This window comes from Nothoprocta perdicaria, unplaced genomic scaffold (assembly GCF_003342845.1).
Source record: "Nothoprocta perdicaria isolate Ctin4 unplaced genomic scaffold, notPer1 scaffold_108, whole genome shotgun sequence".
Classification (NCBI taxonomy): Eukaryota; Metazoa; Chordata; class Aves; order Tinamiformes; family Tinamidae; genus Nothoprocta; species Nothoprocta perdicaria.
Window position 1 is genome coordinate 143,597 of NW_020454183.1, and position 21,218 is coordinate 164,814.

At 39.7% G+C, this 21,218-nt stretch overlaps 1 protein-coding gene across 2 annotated transcripts in view; it reads left to right on the plus strand.

The window, feature by feature from the left end:
- Positions 1–21,218, plus strand: part of CLMN (calmin) — a 73,354-nt gene that overhangs the window by 31,436 nt on the left and 20,700 nt on the right. For both annotated transcript variants that reach the window (XR_003250580.1, XM_026046497.1), the window contains exons 2-3: positions 17,910–17,971; positions 20,265–20,360. Coding sequence is in view for 1 of the 2 variants with exons in the window: in XM_026046497.1 (XP_025902282.1) it covers positions 17,910–17,971; positions 20,265–20,360 (158 nt within the window). In the remaining variant the exon portion in view is untranslated. The remainder of the gene's footprint in view (positions 1–17,909; positions 17,972–20,264; positions 20,361–21,218) is intronic.

Below are 21,218 nucleotides of genomic sequence, written 5' to 3' on the forward strand. Positions count from 1 at the left end.
CAAAGAAATGCCTTCTCTAAAATACATGGATTGCTGTTTGTTTTCTCCTGTGTGGAACAATTCCACCTGTCTGAAGTCTCCAAAGGAGAAGAAAGTGATGAACATGCCCAGACAACTGCAAATTATTTGATGTTTAAGGATGCAGTGTGAGAAGTTCCTGCCCAGAAACTGTGAGTGGTGGCAGATATACTGAAGGGAACATATTCTCAGAAGGGCAACAGAGGTGGTTTTGTGGGAAAAAAAACTTGGAAGGGCACCCAGAGTGTATGTCATGAGAATAACAGTTGTAGCACTTGGGCATCAAATTGTTCCCTTAGTAAGAGCCAGATTGCTTTTTGGTACCTGTAGAATTCTTCTCTATTGTTCCATGGACAATTGCTGAGAAAATATCAATTAAGAAATATTCTTCTTATTTTTTCAGATGACAACTTAAGCAAAAATGCCTTGAATGAAAGAGTGTTCTCCTGGTATGTCACCAAGCAGGTGGAATTTAGCAGAGTCAAAATCCAGCTTAGCATTTGGCTAGTAGCTTCTCTACTCAGCATTTATTCCAAAGTGCATCACTTTTCTGACTTTCTGGCTCTTACTTTCCCATAGAGATTTGGAGCCTGATGGATTAGACTTGTTTTGGGGAGTGATTGTGGCAGTCCTTTTTGGATGTGGAAAGGTCCTTGCATGTGGAATGTGCTTTTCTTGGCAACTGCTGGGTCGTAGCAGCCTTCAGGGTGTGACAGGAGACCTATTTATTTGCTTTTGTTCTCATGCTTACTGTAGGGGTTTTTCCACTGTGTGCCCAGCTTTGGAGGCCGGCACTTCTCCCCCACCCATGGACTCAAGGATAGTTACGCCCTGTAAGATATACATTGCAGACATTTTTCACAGCTGTTTTATTAACTTATAATTTGCTTTAACAAAGCCACTTGTTTTACAAATAGGGTAATATCTTCTAAATGAATAAGGCCATTTGTAACTGGGGGTGTTACTTTTTACCAATTTTTCTCTCTTTTTTTCTCCTTTTCTTTCTTTTTTCTTTTTTCTTTTTTCTTTTTCTTTAAATGTTTCTACCCGCCTAGAGGTGAGATCATCCAACATAGTTCAGAAAGCACTTTATGTAAGTCGGTGTAATGTCTGCACCATCACCTGCTTATATGTAGTTCTGGAAGCTCTACTGTAGACTAGACAAGAGTGGGCAACAATGAAAAACAAAAACAACCTCAAACCTCTTGCCTTCCAATGAGTACACAGAATCATAGAATCATTATATTCGGAGAAGACCTTCAAGATTATCGAGCCCAAGAATTGCTATGCAAACACATGAACTGGTCTCCTCACTCCCACAGTTCTGCTCCCACAGCATCTGTTTTTGGGAAGTTCCCCAATGCGACTACACTGTCTGTGAGGAGTCACCTGCCTATTTTTATTTTGTTTTTAAGCCTGTCTCTTGATGTTTCATTCCATGCTCCCTATTTCCTCTGCTGGGAGAGAGAATTCCCAGTTACTTTCCCTAGGATCCACTTAAAATGTTACGGATTTCACTCAAAAAGAAAAAAATATTCTGTCAAATCTTATGCTCCTTTCTGGAGATCCAATGTCCTTTCTCTGGCCATGTCTCTTGTATCAATGACAAAAGAATATTTTTTTTTGTCACCAGAAGTCCATCTGCCTGATTGGTAGCGAAGAGATGAGCACGATATCTTTCAATGCCTTCATTTGTGGCGAATCATGGAGAAGGCAGGTCAAAGGCTGGTAGCATCCACCCACTTTTTATCAGAGCCAGCCCTTCCTAGGCAGAGACACACAACAGCAAATACTCTGCCAAACCCACTGCAGCTTTGAGATCATGTTAGGAAATGTGCCAGGATCAGGACGTGCCTGGGAGTTGTAGGTGGATTTTGGCAAGAAGTTCAGTGTAAGGTACCCAGAAAGGCTGCTGGTAACAGGCAGTTTCTTATTCTCCCCTTGCTCTCATGGGGAAGCACTCATCAAGCTGTGTGTTTCTTGCTTGAAGATGCAGACAAAAGGTTAAGACCAGTACATGAACAAGGAGAGAATCCTTTTCTGTATCCAAGTACTGTGGTGACTACACAAATTTGCTCCATTGGTTCCCCAGAGCTCTTCAGAATGTCTACATGTTTCACAGCTAAGACCTCTGGATCTTTCATAGGTGACTAGTAGGAGCTCCAGTGTCCCAGTATGAAATTGGGATAATTGGGATACAGCCCCTTTCATGAAGTGCCAGCAGTGACTCCTCAAGCACCAGGCATCTCAGATTTGAATACTGTTCAGTGGAAAGTCATCTCTATTTCTATGCTGTGGAGGAGGAAAACACATTAGAGCTCCTTCTAACGCATTAGGACTTAACTGATTTTGGAAGTAACTTGGACCGCAGCTTGTTGCAATCTGAGTTACTAAAATAGACAGGTCCTGAGAAAGTAGGAGATTTGACCAGAGCGGGCAAATTTCAGGGGTACAGACTCATCACTGAATACTGTACTGTACTCTGTACTTGAAGAGCAAACTGTTGGTACAAGATATGAGTGGAGCAACTGTATTTAGAAACATGTTTCCAAGGAAACATTAGTTTCTTTGGAAGACAACCCTGAGACATGAAATTTTATGTGACTCTTGGGACAAATGTAAGTTTAAAGACTTATTTTTCCCTACTTTTTATAGCAAGTACATTCTGCTCCAGATTTATCCGTTTCAGACCTTTATGGTGAAACCTATTTTAATATGCAGTCCAGTATTTCGGTGGATTTCATTAAGAAAGGGCCTGTACTAGCTAGAAGTTAAATAACTGCCCACCATGTAACAACTGAAGTCAAATGAGCAGATTCTTACATGGAGATTCTCACAAAGCAGGACTTTAAGAACAGAGCTGAAGCTGTAATGTGTCTTGTGGTGCAACTTTAGATAAGTCTGTTAACAGTAATTGTTTGTAAAGTCAGTACACTGGTAATTTTCATTAAAACCTTCAGTGAAACATTCACCATGAAAACTTTGAGGATTCCTTTATTAAGCTTCTAGAAATCTACAGAACCAGGATATATCCTGGTTCAATCTATAGGACCAGCATATACTGTTTTTCCCTTTGAAGAGCTCTTCTGGCTAAATGAAATCAGACAAAGTTTCAATTCTTAATCAGTTGACAATTGCCTTAAAAAACCAAATTCGCTAGAAAACTGTTTGCTCTAATTTAGTAGGGTAAATCTATGTTCTCTATGAAGCAAGTTTCTTGCTTCAAATTGCAAATACATTGAACTTATACTTGTCATTATTTTGTAATTATAATTATTCATAAACTTTTTTTCTTATCTGTACATATCAGTTACAAAAATATGTCATTTGCCCTGTGATGGTTCTTCTAAGCTAGATTGTATCATTTTTTTAATCTTTCCTAGAAATTGGTTGTCTGAAAAAAATGTGAGGAGTTATTAATTAAGCTTTAAAATTCTATGTTCTGTGTGGGCACAGAAGTGAATAAAGTTGATTTTTTTTTTTCCAAAGAGAAAATGCCAAGAGTGGCATTTTTAAAAACTCAGCTTTTATCTCCATTTTCTACTTTCTAGCTCAGGTTGGAAAGGACAGATGGAGTTTGTCCCTTGTGAGTTTGAGTGGCCCATGTTGCTTGCCTCTCCCCCCATTAATATCAAAGGGTATTTTTTTGCTTATACAGGTAAGGCTAATGTGCATAAAAGAGCTTTAAAAATTCACTTTTTCAGACTGTTCCATGTTGAAAGAACAGAGTAGCTATTATTTATGTTAAAATAAAACTGGGTGTGGATTTAATTTGCTTGTTTTATCAGACAAATAAAAGCTAAATCCCAATGCCTGTCTAGTTGTGGAGTCTGTCTGGGATGCAGCCGTGCTCAGAACACCTTGAGGTCCCATTGTGAGGTGGGAGACGAAGGCTCTGAGACCTTAGAGGGGCTGTTCTAGATGCTGTGGTACCATAGCATCATCTTAAAGTAAGCTCCTTGCATTTTCTGGCAAGCTTTCCCAACTTAAACTTACACTCATACTTCTCACCTGGCATAACTCTCTGTAAACAGCTGCGTTACTGACTTTGGTCCATATTGGCTTTCTTTGCTTTCCTTTATCGCCTGTGCTCCTCCCAGATCTCCAGCAAGCAGGAAGGTCCTCTCCAGAGGACCTGTGCCCCAGTTCCTGCCTGCCCTGAGCAACCACAGAATATGAAGTGCACATAGTATTGGTATTGCTATTGCTGGCCATTTAAAAACGAAGAAAATGTGAAACAACTGGCCTGCTGACCAGACACAGCTGCGGCCAAGAGTGTGACCCGAGTGGCAGAAAAGCAACATGGGGCAAAGTTATTTTTCAATCAAGTTGGGCTTTGCTGTTCTAATCCACTGAAATGGCAAAGGCTGTTTTCAGTAAACTTGTCACTGTATTAAATGGGAGACAAAGCCAAAGGAAATCCACTTAAGAAAAAAGAGTTAAATAATATAAATCTGCAGCTGTGGAAATAAATTGAAACAGAGAAGCAATGTTTTCAAAGCCATTCTTGCAGCTAAATTGAAGTCATTATTAATTGTGAAAATAAACAAACAGAATCCATGAAGTCATGAAACGTTTCACTTTTTTTCTGCCTAATGAAGCTAACGAAACAAAATTCCCATCTCAACTTTTCTGATGACTTGCTTTTAATTACAGTGTTTGTGAGCTAGGAAAGAATGGTCTGTTGATGAATTTCAATTGTAATTTTTTATTCTTTTTTTCCCCAATATTTTGGGAGTTAGTAAGTGGAAAGGTACTGCAATCTTTAAAATTTTCTGCACTGGGATCTAATTTTATACAATTGCAACAGAAACATTTAGAAGATTGGGGTATTTTTGTGTCAAGTGCTGTTAACAGGCTGTTCCTGGCTGGGGAAAGATAGGAGCTTATGGAACAGCAATCGTGATCCCTGTAAGTAATACAGGTGCATCAGAAATCTTCTTATGAATTGTTTACAGCATGTACATCAGGATCTGACTATGTGGCTCTCACTGAAGTATCTAAAGCCCTTTGCAAAATTTCTGGATTTAATTTCAGGATTCTTTTGAAGCATGAATGATTTCCCTGTTAAAGATGAGAAGCACAAAAATCATGGAAGTTTTCCATGAATAGATGAAGGAGAGCCTTCATCTATTCAAACCTATATTTGAGCCTTTTTTTTCTCCTTGTTCTACATATATATGAGTATATATATATACACACTTTAATAGACTCCTTACTCTAGCATCCGTGATTTTCCTAGCCACGCGCAGTAGTAGACAGTAGTGCTGTTCGTCATTGAGAGTCCTTTTATTTATTTTTTAATGATGCCTCAATTTCAAGGTAGCGTCATGTGCTTAAACACTTACTGTTTTTCTGTTGCCATGCAAGAGGCTGCAATCAGGCAGTTCTGTTCCTGATATTTTTTTCTTTATGAAGACTGTAATATGTTTCTGCACCTGAGGGGAATTGATTGTATGGCAATGTTTTAGTTATGATTACACAATCCCATGGTCTGACGGGGTTGTAACCCCATGTGAACGCTTTGATGCAGCTCCTTGCCATGCACACTGGAGGCCTGTTGGAGTCCTTGGCATACTTAATAATATCTCTTCCTGACCTCCAAATGACCGACACCTGGGGTCTACAGACTCAGGCTTTCAAAACCCATGAGTCAGGCCTGAGATTGCTGAAATGTTTGGTTTGCCGTAGGTCATTTTGTACAGCTGTAAAGAGTAGAAACAGTTCGTAAGAGTTAAGCTTCTCACCTTAAAACCTGCCAGTGAAAAATGATCCATTGATGAGTGCTGTGAGCAAGGCAGGACACTAACTGGTACATGGGATCCTTTGCCATCTGCATAAACTTTTCAACTTAAAGCATCATGTGAAGACATAATGGCTCAAATATAGCCCTAGTACATCTGTTTGAGATTCAGAAATGTATAGATAGATAGATAGATAGATAGATGGATGTCTTGTGATCCTCTGTCTGCTTAAATTGGGTTGGGTTAAATTGGGCTGTCTGCAAGCAAGTTGTGCTTGCATTAGCGTGTTTGATTTCAGTGCTGTTGATAACACAGTACTGCTGATTTGCCCACTTCTGCCAGAGACTGCACGCAGGGCAGCTTTAATAGTGTTTTTTTTTTCATATTTTACTGGATTGTCCAGTAAAGTTGCTTATTCTTTAATAACTCACATTTTGTCCTGTAAACAGCAGTGCCCCAGTGTCCCCTTCCATCGCTCCTCCCTCCATCTCACACCCCCACAAGGAGGGCCATGAAGGCAGATCAGTGATTTTTCTGTTGCAGAGCATGTCCGTTACCAGTTCTGCTAAAATCTGCAAGGCTGAAGAAGGCTGCATGATAGAGCACATGCCCGCAGCCTTGGGTGCTGAAAGCAGCAGGTGTGCTTGTCACAGTGAAAAAAGGGCAGAACAGGAGCCCTCTGATTAGAGCTTTTTGACTCCTACGGAAGTAGGAATGTTGTCAGTCTTCATGCTCTGCATTACTCCCATTGCACAACACTCATGGCTTGATGTGGCAAAGGGATTAAAAATGTGAGGAACATGCAGTGGTCATGTTCCTTCTGGCTCAAGGTGAGAGATGCAAGGCAGTGCAAAGGCAGCAGAGGTTGAGCTAATCTGGTGGTTTAGACGCATAATCACTGTTATGCCAAGGGTTCGTGTACACCGTAGGCCAGCCCTGCTGCCAAAAAGCTGTTTGATGCTTTCTTGATGCTGACCGAGCTGTTTGCTAAGCCTCTTAGGGGCAGAGCTGATCTATCCTGGTTAAAGAGCACAGGAAACCACCCTTTGGCATGACACAGCTCCGCCTGAAGTTCCTCCGAGCACAGGCTGCTTTGACTGGTTGGTTCTTTCCCTTGATCTCTATAAGTCTTGGGAAGTGGTTGAGAGCAACCTGAAGATGGCAAAAAAAAAAAAAAAAAAAAAAAAAAAAAAAAAAAAAAAAAAAAAAAAAAAAAACAGTGATTTATCATTAAAAAAGAGAGAGAAAATTCTTTCAAAATGCTGCAGAAAACAGATGTTGCGACAGGAGCTCTCCCCCTTTTTAATGTGTTTATTCCCCTTGTGCTACAGAGCGAGACATCTATTTGAAGGTCCACCTTTCTCTGGAGTGTCTTGTTAACATTGCTTTTAGTATAAGCGAATACAGCAAACAGAGAGGCATACTTTCCATTTTGAAGTCTATCTCTTTAATCCATCTCATCGGGAGGGAACGTTATGCATGTTGAGCACAGTTCAAAGCAATAGAATACATGTTCTTTCCATAAGCTGCTTTTCTTTTCTTTTTTTCTTTTCTTTTTTTTCTTTTTTTTTTTTTTTTTAAGCTTGCCTCTTGGAAAAATGGCCTTGGGGATGCACTGAGTGTATTAGAGGGAGGACTATGATGAGTAGCTGGCCCTCTTCTGGTGAGGCCATTCTGGTTCCCTCCTCTTATTCCTTGTCAGTTCTCCATGAGTCTCCACATTTCACATTCACCATTGTGAAATCAAATCAGACCTGCTCTCAAGGCTGGCCATTCTGGGGTTGCTTGAATATTCCCTTAATTAGAGAGAAAATGCTTCTCCCTGAAGTTGTCAGGGCTCCCACATTCTTGTTTGTAATGAGAGAGAAGGCTGTGCCATGTGCCTGAGAGGGTGAAAGCCTCATAAGGACCTTCACAGAAACGGAGCTTGCTGGATGGGAAATATTGTGCAAAAGCAGACTGTGGCTATGTAGTAACACGTTTTTGTTTGAAATAAGCTTGTCTTGCAATGAGCAACACTGTATGTCTGAAGTATCTGTCTCCTAAATTCTAAACGCCATTTCTGAAAATATCCATAAATAATATAAACACTTGCATAGAGCTTAATCCTGAATTATTTGTATCTTTGGTTTTCCTCCATGGTGGACATTCCTTGTGGGACTTGAAGGAGAAAGTCAGTTTTAAGGTTCCTGTCTTGTTCTCATTTGATTTTTGAAAAAAAAAGTTTCCATAAAATTTTATACTAGAAATTACAAATAAACTGTTTAATGGAAGAGTGATTTGCAACTAGCTGAAGTGTTGAAGATGCAACTAGTGTCTACATTTCATGGTGTTCTGGCATTTTGATGTCTTGTTTTATCACCAGGAATGGAACTATTTTAGTTTTGGATTCTTAAAGCAACAGAACCACTACAGAAATTTCTTGCGTTCTTGTGTTTTCAGTCTGACAGCTTTGCTGAAACCTGGCTTCAGGTGTAGGCCTGAAAATAAGGAGTTGGGACTAGATCTTCAGGCACTTGAGGGCTGCATTGACACATTTTGGGAAAGTGCTAAAAAGAACTGGGCTCCTAAGCAGTGCAGCAGGCCTCCATCCAAGCACAGTCCAGGGTGGCATGGTTTTGTCTGGCACCAGCTTAAACTCTGCCAGTGCTATTTCTGAGTGATCTTCACACGTTACAGCCTGGTTTCAAAGCCTGCTGAAGGAAACGAAAGGCTGCTACTGGCTTGAGTTTAAACACTGCTTCTCATAATCTCTTCCAGTCAGAAAGGCAGGAGTCTCCTATTGTACTTGATCTTGTTTTCTTTATGGGGAAACTGTCTACCCTAGCAGGTAGGATTCCCAACTCGGAGTGCCCTACACTATCCAAAGCAGTGCTCACAAGCCTACTAAGGGGCCCGGGTTTTCTCTTGCCGTGGTCCATGTAGCCCAGGTTATGGTCAGAGAGGAGCCTGTAGTTCTCAGTCTCCTAGAGCCAAGTTACAAGTTACTCAGTAATCCCTGTTGGCATCCTTAGTTTGCTGCTGATGCTTCTGTGGGAGCCATCCTTTTCTTGGGAAAGGAGCTATTCTCTAGATGAATGCTTCCTAAAGAGGGAGGCTTTTAAGACAACTAGCAATTCTTTTGGAGTGGCCACTGGTCCCTGAGAGTTTCTTGCCTTTTATGATGCATCTGAAAATGAATCTATATTGTAGTTCAGCAATTTGGCCTTTTTATTCTAAATTGGGCAGGTTACTCTCTCACATTATCCATTTTTCAGTTGCAGTTGCTGAGTGGGGGCTGTTGTGCTCTGAGATGCAGCATATTGCACTGCAGCTTCAGTCTCTTACTGAGAGTTTTCTTTTTTTTCCCCTCTCAATTTCTCCAAGAATGGTCTCCTATATTTTACTTCAGATCACATGTCTGGCCCACAATAGAGAAAGCACCTCCTTGTCCAAAGCCATAGGATTTTGTTCTAGTTCATATTATTCTCCATGAATCTCTTCAGCCTTTGCTCATAGAGTTGCATGTACTTCTGCATGTTTCTAATGCTCAGTTGACCACTGCGCTCCTCACTCTGCTTCCATTCTGCTGCTTAGTGCCTTCAATAAAGACATTAAAGGGAGGAAGAAGAAGAGGAAATGTAGACCACGCTGTAATTACACAGTTCTTTCACTAGGAGATCAGTCTGAGATGTAAGGCCTTTCCAGAGTGTGTCAGCAGGTTTTTGGTGTTCTGGGCAGTGGGTTAATCTTTTGAGGCATTTTAATATTGTTTTTGCTCTACAGCACATGTGTGATTGAGTTTTGCTTGCTTCTTTTTTACTTCTCATCCTTTTTCAAGCACTGTGATGTCCTGTTCACAAAGTTACCACAAGCATTTTCTTTGGACTGAATCCGAATCAACTTGCTGGTGTCCCCAGATTGTATGGGGAAAATGAGAAAGGCAGAAAAGAGAAATACAGAGGTCACTGGAGCAGTTCTGTGTCATGCCATGTCTGCAGTTGCCTTTCCCTACCTGGTTTTAGGAAATGAAACTACTGCCTTCTAAGTACAGGTTTCCTACAGTTAAAGGCCAAACAAGATTATATGTCTCTGGCAATTGTCTCACAAGCCCTTCTGTTCCATCTTGCAGGACTTTGAAGGTAATGGTTATTAATTGCAAGAATTCAAATTTTGTTTTCCAGATCTACTTCTGTACTGTACTACATGAAGCTGCGCTGGAGGTCTGGTTGAAATTGGCTTTATTGCCAGCCTCCTGTGCCTGCCTTCTCTAACTTCTACTCACAAATTCACTTACAGGGTTTTTAAATGTATAAAAGTGCAACTAATCACCAGCCTGTTAGCATTTAGCATTAACAGACAAATATAGGAAGGAGTGGGAATCTGGGCACACATTGACTCTCTTCTGTTTCTGAATATCAAGAACTGACACAAAGTATGGATTTTTTTTTTTCTCAAATTATTCAGGCTTTAGCACTGCTGTCAGAATTGATGTAGAGCAGACTATCTTGTTGTATTTCAGCTTGATGTCTCAACAAAACAGTTCAGCCAGAGGGATTTTTTCTCCTCTGGAAAGAAAAAAAAAAAAAACAACATAAGCAATAAGGAATATTTCACAGTCTAGATGTTCTAGGTTTGTCACAGCAAGTAAGTAATTTGTGATTCTGTGAGTCTGGTAAAATGGAGATGGAGCCAGGCTGGACTTGAGTTTTTACTTAATGCCTTTAAGTGGTTGTGGTAAGATGGCTTCTCGAAGCTGTTCTTCTTTGCTCCTTAGATGTCTTAGATGCTGCAAGATGAACACAGAGATCTTCAATTAGGAATGGTGTATGCATATGAATAAAATTGATAGAGATATTGCTATAAGTACCGGTGTTCCTCATGCTAGTGGAAGGGAAACAGATGTTGTAGTGTTGGTAAAATCATGTTTGTGTGAAGTTGGTGCAATAGTCATTCTAACTAGCAACAAGTCAGGACTAACTTGTTTCTGGCTGATTGCAGTGATTATAGCCCAAGCACTCCTGAGTTCTCTTTGAGCGAGTGAAGAGAATCAGATCTGATATACCCAATTAGATAAGAAAGTTTCAAAAAGCTGCTGAAGTTGAGCATTTACCTCTGAAGCAGACTTTAGCACTTGACCAATGGCTAGGCTGCAACCCAAGTGTTGGACATTGAGTCCATCACACATCTTGGGACCTAAATACCTCAAAGAAACATGCATAAACCCAGGAGATGAGCCATTTGTAAAAACAATACTCATACAGTAGAAAACACTAGAGCACAGTGAACCCTAGGCCAGAAGAAACTTCTCAATCAAGTCTTTCTAAATGTGTGATGCTGCCATATGGCCATTGCTGGTAGCACCAAATCTGGTCTGTTTTCATGCACAAAAGGAGCTCCTCGCACAGTGTGTGATGTGCCACAACAAAAGGTGGTGTGCACAGCTAGAAAAGTCCTGTGCAGGATCAACACTTAAGTCACTTGTTAGATTAACATTTCCAAAGCCATTGAATTTAACCTAATTACTGCCCTGATGGGTCCAGTCGCATTCCCAGGGAACATTACTCTCTGTTTCATTCAAAGTGTTTAGAACAGAATTCCATCTCTTTTCTGGCAAATGTCAATTTCTATTTAATGAGAACATTTCCTGGTGTGTAAATGAGAAGATTTTTTAATCTGTTCAATAACACTTTCCATGCTTATAAGAAGTCATCAGAACAGAGTTGTTTACATTGTGGTTGAAGGGTATGAGGAGGGGAATCTTTACCATCTGCCACTACCAAATTACTTTTCATGGGAGAAAATAAATCCCTCTCTCTGGAAGCTATTTTGGTCATCACTAATAGTCATATTTTATATGGGATTTTTGTTTCAGAGCATAGTAGAATTTACAAGTAAATTCATCTATGTAATGCTGTGGTAAGAAGAACATCTGTCTCAGACATTGTGAGGATTGAAGTATTAAGAATTTTTTAAAACTCATATTCCTCTTCCAGTATTTGGTCACTGTGTGTAATCCTACATGAGATATACCAATTGCAGCAGTAAATATTTCACTGTAACCAGAAATTGAACTCTAAAAGAAGCCTGTTTAACTGCAGCTAATGAAAATCTAATGGCAGAGATCCGGTCATGTTTGTATTCCGCAATGCCAACCTGAATTCCAAAGAATTTTGAACGAGTACAACTCTGACTCTGCAACTTTGATGGAACAAAAAGGCCTCAAGCTTTCAACACCTGCCATAGAAATTTAATAAGGACCCTAATAAATGAGTCAGTTTCAACAAACAATTAACTTAACAACTTCATCTGGAAGGCTTAGAGGCCTTATTTCATAGGAGGTAACTTGAGAGCAGCCTCTATGTTATATAGTGTAGTTAGTGTTTCCTTTAGAAAAACAAAGTTTATAAGATTTAATATTTCATGTGCTCCAAATTACATCAAATTGGCATATGGTACACAACAAAGTCTCTAGCCCCTATATAGATCAGAAAGAAAATTTATATTAATCCTTTAAGCTGTTTGGGGGTTTCTTAAGCACAAGGAAAATACACAGTTCGCAGGAATTCAGGAGCTTATAAAATGACTTTTGTGAGCTATTTGGATGAAATTATTCCTTATGCTTTGATTATGCCATTAAAATTCACACTCCTACAAATATGAAGCTTTTCTCGTTAAGTACTGAGTGCTTACCAAGTAGTATAGCTGGACTGCACCATATGGAAGTGAGAGGTATGTGTTTTCCTACATGTTTCTGTCTTCTAGCTATATTTTTACAGCAGTTTACAAAAATATGTTAGAAATTACTTCCCAGAGTGTACCTAGGTTAATGCGTTTAATGCAATTCTGGGTTCAAATGAACCAGTTACAGATAGAAAGTTAATTGAGCTTCTTTTTGCCCTACTTCAAACATTTTTTCGTAAACTTTCCATTTTACCATGAGTTGCTTGCCCTCCACCCAACCTTCCTTTCTATTTTCTCACCTTTTGTTCCTATCCCCATGATGTAGAATTTTTTATTTCTTGCAGATCACCTGTCTTTCCTATGACCTCCTCCTTTTACCTTTTGCATAGGATCTTTGTCCCCATGCAGTGAACTTGAACACTAAATGCCCTCCTAAACAAGGATCTGTGCTTCTTTATAGATCTGATGGTTTGCTGTTCTCTAGTATCAATGTCCTATATCTAATGTTACTGGTAAATAAAGTCTTGGTCCTTATTTGTCCAGATGACATATGCAATTACTTGCATCTATATAGGCAAAAATGGTAGAATAGCTTCTCTCTATATAGAAGCTTATTAGGTGCAGAAGTGAATCAGAAATCACCTTTTTGGATGGTTTGACGGTAATTCAGCTTGACTGTTCAGTGCCTTTGTATGTACCTAATTAAAACAAAAGCTATTGCATTTCACAGCTAACAGTAGTGCTGATAGCCTCGTTGTTATGCTTAAAGTTTAGAAAAAAAAAGGAGCTTTTATATCTGGAAACACTCTGCAGCGTTTGAGACATTGTAGGGCAAGGAGGTTTGGAACATTATGGGCAACGTAAGTTCAATTTTAGATAAAATAGATTTCAAAAGATGTCATTTTGACTTCCTTCATGAATTTACAGAGAAAATAATATTCAAAGTTGATACAATGACAAACTAATAACCATAAATGCCTAGGCTGAGTCACAGGCTAGGTACACCATAAAGCCCAATTTAAAATCTAGTTCTCATTTTATTAGTGACCTTGACTTTGAGTGGTTCAAAATGGGACTGCTGTTCATTAGAGACCGACTGATTACTTGGCTGTGCGAGTTGAGTTTTTTGGGGTGAGGAAGGAGGAAGCTGAGGAATTCACATTCCATTTCCCAGGGTGCTGGGTATCTGAACCACGTGTTCCTTTTTGGAGTTGTGCTAGCCAAAGAAGTGTTTAAATATCATCTATTTGCCCATGTTTTTGTTGTTGTGGTTTAATGAGAAGTGCTGATTTCTCTTGATCTAAGACCCTGACAGATACCTGGACTCTTGACCTCCAGAACCATAAGGATTTGGTTCTGTGGTAGCCAGCAGTTACTATGGATGTAACATGATTCTGCTTGCAAGCAATTGCTTCTGAAGTCAAGGGCAGGCCAAGCACCCTTTTTTCACAGTTAGGTGGCCAACACCACCATTTCCCTCTTGAAAACTTGCCTAATGTTAACAACATAAATATCTTATGTAGACTTTATAACATAGAAATTAGGAATTGACTTTTGCTCATGCTATAAAACTAACCGTTAAGGAAATGGCTTGAAGGAATATTGTAAGAACCTAAAAGCTAACTTAGCCTGTTATGATGGTTCTTCATCTGCTAATGATATCGAGGCTGAAATGCTAATAGCCATGGAGGCAAATGTACGTGACCTTTTCCTTTGCTTTGGGAGTGATCTCCGTGCATGCAAATGAAGCAGTTTTATGCAGACAACTGCTCCACTCAGATCACTTTCCACTTTTCCTAGTTCCTCACTATGCCCAGCCCCATGGTGGTGTGTCTCACAGGATTATTCATAACCGGTTCTACAATAGAAGAATAAACATAATTTAAAAGCAAATCAATATTTGCTATCTTCACTTTGTTGTTGAATGTAGAGGCTGTGGCTTCTAGTGGTATTGCAACAAATAGCCTTTGAGGAGAGATGTGAAAGAGGAAGAAGTGGCATAGAAGTGAAGGCTTGAGCAATTTCTAGGCTGGTAGGGAAGGAAATAGTGCCGTGAAGGGGATGAGCTGGACTTACTTTTATTGTTTCATATAAACTTAGCCTTGAATTTCTGCAAGTGGTCTTTGAACTAGCTTGGTTTTCTTCTGTGATAGATGAGTTTCCTTTGCTAGATGGTTTCACAAACCCGAGTATATGTCTTTGTGACTCTGTATTTGCAAGATGGCTTGGGTGCACATGTTGTGCCTGAACCAAATTCGCTGTCCTCCAGGATGCAGCAGCAAGGCAGAGATGTGCACAGGCTCCAGGAGGCTCATCAGCCTGCCAGAACACCCTTCTTCCCTGGTAGGGTTGTCTTACTCCCTAAATTACAGTATCTAATAGCTGTGCAGTACCCATGCACTTCGGCATAGGTATCAGGGCCTTGCAGCACCAGACCATGCTGCATTTGAGATCACTGGGAGAAAACTGAAGGCCCAATTGCTGTGTGGTGGTCAGCGCTTCTCTTTGTGTTTTTAATTGTCTCTTATGACAAGGGCTGACCTGAGCTTAACCAAAATGGCATTTTCTAGCTTTTTACTACATTCTTGCATTAGATCTTTGAGCTCAAGCCTCACAGCAGGCAGCCTTCTTTTCCAGCATCACGCACAGGTTTTGTCTGCAGGCCTGCCATATGGTATGTGTAATTATTATTTTATAATGGTGTTATTGCTCTCTAGCTGCCCAGTAAACCTATTGCAGTTTCTGTTAGCTGTATACAACTGAGTAGGATCTTTGGACTTGAATGATTTTCTGCACTTTTACACGATAGTAGGTGCGAAAGAGAAAAAAATTTTCCATTTAATTTATAGAAACTGTATAAAGTTTATAGAGTCTCTACAATCCTCACAAATGAAAAAGTTGTGGTGAGGAGAGGCCGTACCACGACTGGGAGGTCCACAAAGCTAGCGAAGAATAACAGTTAAAGGCACACATCAATAAATACCTGTGCTGCACTTTTCCCATTAACTCTCCAGTCAAGCATATGGACTGCATTAGGGGTTTGTCCGCCTTAGGGATTTTTATAAACACATTTCCTCCCCTTTTCTCCTCGCCATCCAGTTACTATTACTTTAGTCTGTTACAGAATCACATAGTGTCTGCTCTAGGTCGTTGCTCTTACCTGCAAGCGTGTGTTTGCTGTAGAAATATTTAATAAATAGTGTCAGGATGTTGTGTGCATATGCATGTGCTTTCCTGAACATTCCTGGGATTTTTATATTTTCTTTGGTGCATGAACATCCCGAAGCAGTAACACTAGCCCGGCCTGCCCACCCTTTCAGCCATATGTGCCTGAGACTCTAATTTGCATTGATGGCAGAATTTGTGCAGCAAAATTAAAAGCCAGTAAGTGCTCTGGTTTGTGGGTAATCTGTAAATAAACACAGCTCTCTCTCGCATCCTTATTTACCCTGAAATTTAAGATTGCCAAGGGGACTGGTGAAAAATAGAAAAATAGACCCTCACTGAATCTAAGCCTCTGTTGAAATTAGAAAATACTTTTTCTTGCTTCCTTGTATTTCTCTGTGTTTTCCCTTTGGTTTTGGTCCATATTGGAAATTTGTGTAGCCAGCCCATTTTCCAAGACCTCTTGTCCTCCCTGAAACGCTGCAGTGCCCATCAGAGCAGTCCTGAACATTGCAGACTACCGTAAGAAAGCGGCAGCGTGAGAAAGAGGTGGCCTGTTGTTCCTGTGATGATTCTTGCTTTCGCTGTGCTTCTCCTTTGCACGTCTATTTGATCAAAAAGACGTGTATCTGGGAGTAGATCTGGCTTAACATTAACTTCCACCCACCCTCAAAGGTTAGTTTTAAAGAGATCAGCTGCTGAAGTTACGCCCTTCGCCGTATGTGGCCCATAGCACTTGTTCTATACAGATGGGCGTGCGTGAGAGCAGGGGAAGCCACGTCTGGGGTTGGGCTGCCAAAGGAAGAAAAGCCCTGGAAAGACGTGACACAGCTCTGAGTTTATGGTATTTTGAGATTTGTAGGCAGTAAATGCTGTGGTTATTTTACTGATGTTCTGGAGCCCTCATGTAATTTACAGTTTCATTTGTGGAGAGCTGTTTCAAATCTGTGCACATTCTTCGAAAATATTTTAAACGAAAAGCCAACAGCAATAATTAGTTTGGCATTGTCTGTGTTTTCTAAAGCACTTAAAGGGTAATGACTTTTTTTTTAAATTCGATCTTACATAAAATCAGGTTTTACAGGAATAAGGGGGCTTAAAAGGCCTGAATGGCTGTCAATGACGGATGTAATTCATGCTGAAAGCTCTATTCTAATACATCAAAATAAGGAAAACAATTATATATATGATTAGAGGCTGCTGACTCTTGAGTTAAAATGATCAAAAAGGACAATATTAAAATTTGATTTACGGAAGCTACTACTTAGCCCATAATTAGCCTGACCAATAAAAACAAGTCAGACTTTTACAGAATGTGATTTCCCAGTAGATAGGTTAGCTATTTTCTTAGGGCTGAAGAAACACAAAATGGGTTTAAAATATATTTGATATGTTCTTTGAGTAAATTGAAATACAGCATATAACCGGTTTTAATGTTTTTTTGTTCATAAATTGCCAGATTTCCTTAATTGAAGTGAAATTTGAGAAGCACTTGAGAATAATTGTCTCTAAAATGAAATATTACTTCTTCAGTCTGCTTCATTTATATTAAATGTATGTGTTACTCTTTTATATTAGAAAATAAATGAAAGTCGGTCAGAAATCTGATTCCTCTTGCACTTTTACTCTGGTTCACTATGGAAATGGATTCAGGAAATGGCACATGTGATTAAAAACTCTGCAGCTGGCACAAGAGTTATTTGTACAGCACCTAGCATACAGCACTTCTGGCAAGGAACAAGCGCTCCTTGTCTTATTGCAATATAAATAAAATGATTCTTTGATGTAGAGACTGGGAATTTTGACTTAAAATGACTAGCTGGAAGATGGGGAAGGTCTGAGGAAGCTTTTCCATTCAGAGGCAAGAAGACAAAACTGTCATGTTCCCTAATGTACTCTTACTCCACGGTGTGTGCAAGTAAGGACGTTGGAATCCACATGAGCCCAATTTGCATGAGGGTGGCAGGGCACTTGTCCTATAAATGGACATGCAGTGGTCAAACTGCTTGCTCAGAGATGAACATCACTGCAGAGCTGTGCACACATGAACGTGCATAAACTGCTGCACTGACTGCAAAGCTAAGAGATTTTTTTCAACTTTAAAATGTAACTGCAACTGGATAGATGGTGTCTGGGCATCAAATCAGAACAAAAGACCATTGCTCAACTCTATGCCTGCTGATCTAGGTGGACTACATTTGCTTTATTCACAGGGCTCTCATGAATCCTGTTTTTTTTGCATATGAGTTTTGGAAAATTTTCTGTAAGTTTAATCTCTCCTGGAAACCTAAGTGCTGTGTTTTTGTCTCTTATTTCTAGTGGAACGGGAAAATGTACAGAAGAGGACCTTTACCAGATGGATAAACTTACATTTGGGAAAGGTAAGATCGATAAATGGTCTGGATAGTCAGGTACAAGGACACAACAGTAGACACTACAGTTTACTCTTTTAAAAATTAATGTAGTTGGAATTCGGAATCAAAGTTGACTATGCATATGTAGAGGTTTGGAGGGGAAGAAGGGGAAGCTGAAAGCAAGTTTTTAGGTAATGAAAATTGTTTTAAGGTGCAGTGAATGTATTCATCTCAGTTTTAGTTCATCTCAGATACATGTATGTACCTAATGCTATTGGGTGTTAACATGAGGCTATAGAATTTACTTACAAAAGATGAAATGTGGTTCAGGTTGTTCTGAGATGATGATAACTGTTATTTTATGGACTGGAAATTCCAATGTTAAAACCATCACAGCCAAAGATGTATGGCTCTTCAGACTGTGGATCAGTCCCAACTATCCAAATGAGCAAAAATAATTGTCATTAATCTTATATCATGGATCGTAACATACCCAGCTATATTAGAGAACTAATTTTTATACTTCCCATCATACTTTAAGACTTATTTTTTTCTTAATCTCTTCTGTATTGTACTATCATATGACTACTGAACCTAATTTACTATTCCTGTTGGCAGTAGGTAGGTACTAACGCATGCAAATAGTTGGCCTTCTAGAGAAGGGCTGTCCTGATGAAGAGAATGAGAGGACTGCACAAAAAAATCATTAGTATTGCTGAAACAGTAGCATGGTTTATGTAGGGTCAAGGCATGAGTCCAACATACAGAACCTGGACTGCAGTTTGGGCTTCACAATGCCTTTAATATTTGTGGCTAAATTTCATGAAATCCAAATCAGGACTAAATTTGGGCTACGAGTTGACGCTCAGTCTAGCCCTTCTTAAGTAGTGATTGCATATCAGCCATAGTAAATCAAAGGGCTTCTAGAAGAAAGGCATCACATATGCAGCTGTTTCAGTTCACTATTCAGCAGTGGATCCTCTTAAGTCTCATTGGAAAATGAGAATAAGGCTACTTGGTAATGTTTTGACTAGCAATTGCTCCCAAAGGTCTCTAAGAGTTAAGAAGGTGTTATGTGATTCCTTCATGAATCAGGCTCTAGAGCTTTAAACTAACTGTAGTTTTGAAAGCTGTCGAAAAGGGTTGTCACATGTATGGCTGTGAAAAAGGCCTTTAATTTACAAAAGGAATTAGATCATGAAAAAGGCCATAGAGTGCTGCTAATTCTGCCAAGGCAAGTAGGTGAAGTCCTAGAGGCTTTATGGGCATGTGAATTTTTTTCTCCGTTCTCTGTTCTCTCTTTTCATACATATATGTATATAGGTATATGTATGATGCAACACAGAAAAATGCTTTCTTCAAGAAAGGGTAAAAATCTGCTGATAATATTACTGTATTTTCTGGAATTGTTAAAGTAAATGCATCCAGGTGAAAAATGAGAGCATTCCTAAAGCTCTGTCTAATCACAAGAGATTTCTTAAACCCTTTCAGGAATTTGACTCTTGTTTTTATCCTTCAAGATATACTTGTTGTAGAGTTGCTTCTTTCTTGTAATGGCAGAAGTGAAGTCCTCTTCTTCAGGAACAAACTGCAGTGCAGTATGTCTGCTTTGGGAACAGACCATTTCATCTGGACCTTCTTTCAAGACGAGCTGGCTCTGCTGCCTCGTGCCAGTTGTGCTTAGTCAAACAATAGTGCACTGCCCCACTGTAGATAAAAGGTCTTGGCTCTTTAGAGAGACATGAGTAAGTGACACCTGAACTTGCATCTGAGACTAACTTGGCTGTGCATTTTTGCAGTGTGCACATTAGACCCATCTGTGAAGTGGGGAGATGATTTCATTTGGAGAAGTTTTGTGAGAAGACAGCAAAAAATGTCAGAAGTTGTCACTTAAAGTACTTTAAAAATACCTGGAAGCAGAGCTGAACCACCATAAACTTTACAGAGGAAACAATATTGTGAGCGGCTTGATTTGAATCCTGTTTCTTTCCACATAAAGTAGGATTCATGTCTGCTAGAGCTGTGTTAGTCAGAGGGATCAGTATCCAGCCTTGGGTGCTCCATACCTAGACAGGGTCCTTTGGATGAGATTCTGCAATGTGAAGTCTGGAATAGCTCCCTCTCTGATCTCAGCTATGTGAGTACTCATAGCTCAGTCTCAGCTTAGTTATACGTATGAGAAAATTGCTACTGAAGTGAAGTGGACCACTTCTTCCTGCAGCTTAATATTCAAGTATTTGTCTTGTAGAATTCTCCTCCTTGTTCCCTAAAATAATGGGGGCTTACTGTTCTAATGGCTATGTGATTTCTTCTCTTCCAGTGTACACCTCCTCTGAAAGTGAGAGATTTATTTATTGATATACAAGATGGCAAAATCTTGATGGCTTTACTGGAAGTCCTGTCAGGACAAAAGCTGGTATGTATATAAGGGGAAGCATGCCTAAGTATGGAGCTCTGTGGCTTACGAGTAACAACATTTGAACATTCAAGGAATAAAGGAGAGATGGGTCTAGCATTTTGGGGATAATAAGAAGCATTTCAGCAGTTCCACTGTTATTTCCTTAAGCTGTGGTTTCATGTCCTGAGCTGCAACTTAGATCTTCAAGGAAATACGTAGCAAGGAGGTGAAAACAGTGTGTGATCTTTATAAATGTTTCTTCCCCTTCTCTTTTTTTTTAAGCTCAAACTTATTAATGTTCATATACTTCACAGGCAGATCATGCAAGTCACTTTACCAAGGAAGAATAAATTTTCTGGTTTTAGTTGTATTATCTTTTCAATCCATAAATTGTATGTTTGAGATGATTACAATACAGAATTCGTTTTATGCAGTTGTTAATTTAGTTCCGATATATTGGCTCATATTTCTCTAATCATACAGGGAGGAAAGGAAAAGGGAAGGGAAGGGAAGGGAAGGGAAGGGAAGGGAAGGGAAGGGAAGGGAAGGGAAGGGAAGGAAAGGGGAAGGGAAGGGAAGGGAAGGGAAGGGAAGGGAAGGGAAGGGAAGGGAAGGGAAGGGAAGGGAAGGGAAGGGAAGGGAAGGGAAGGGAAGGGAAGGGAAGGGAAGAAAAAATACGGGAAAAGGAAAGGAAAAAATTGGTCAATGTATAAGCAACCATTTACAGTTGACTTAAGCAATCATTTACAGTTGACTTAAATATTTTCTTTCTATTTTAACTTTGTCAGCAAATACTCTCCTCTGTGTGGGTATCACACTTATTTTTAGGTGAGAGGAGAGACTTGCTCTGCAGCCGTCACCACTGCAGATACACTT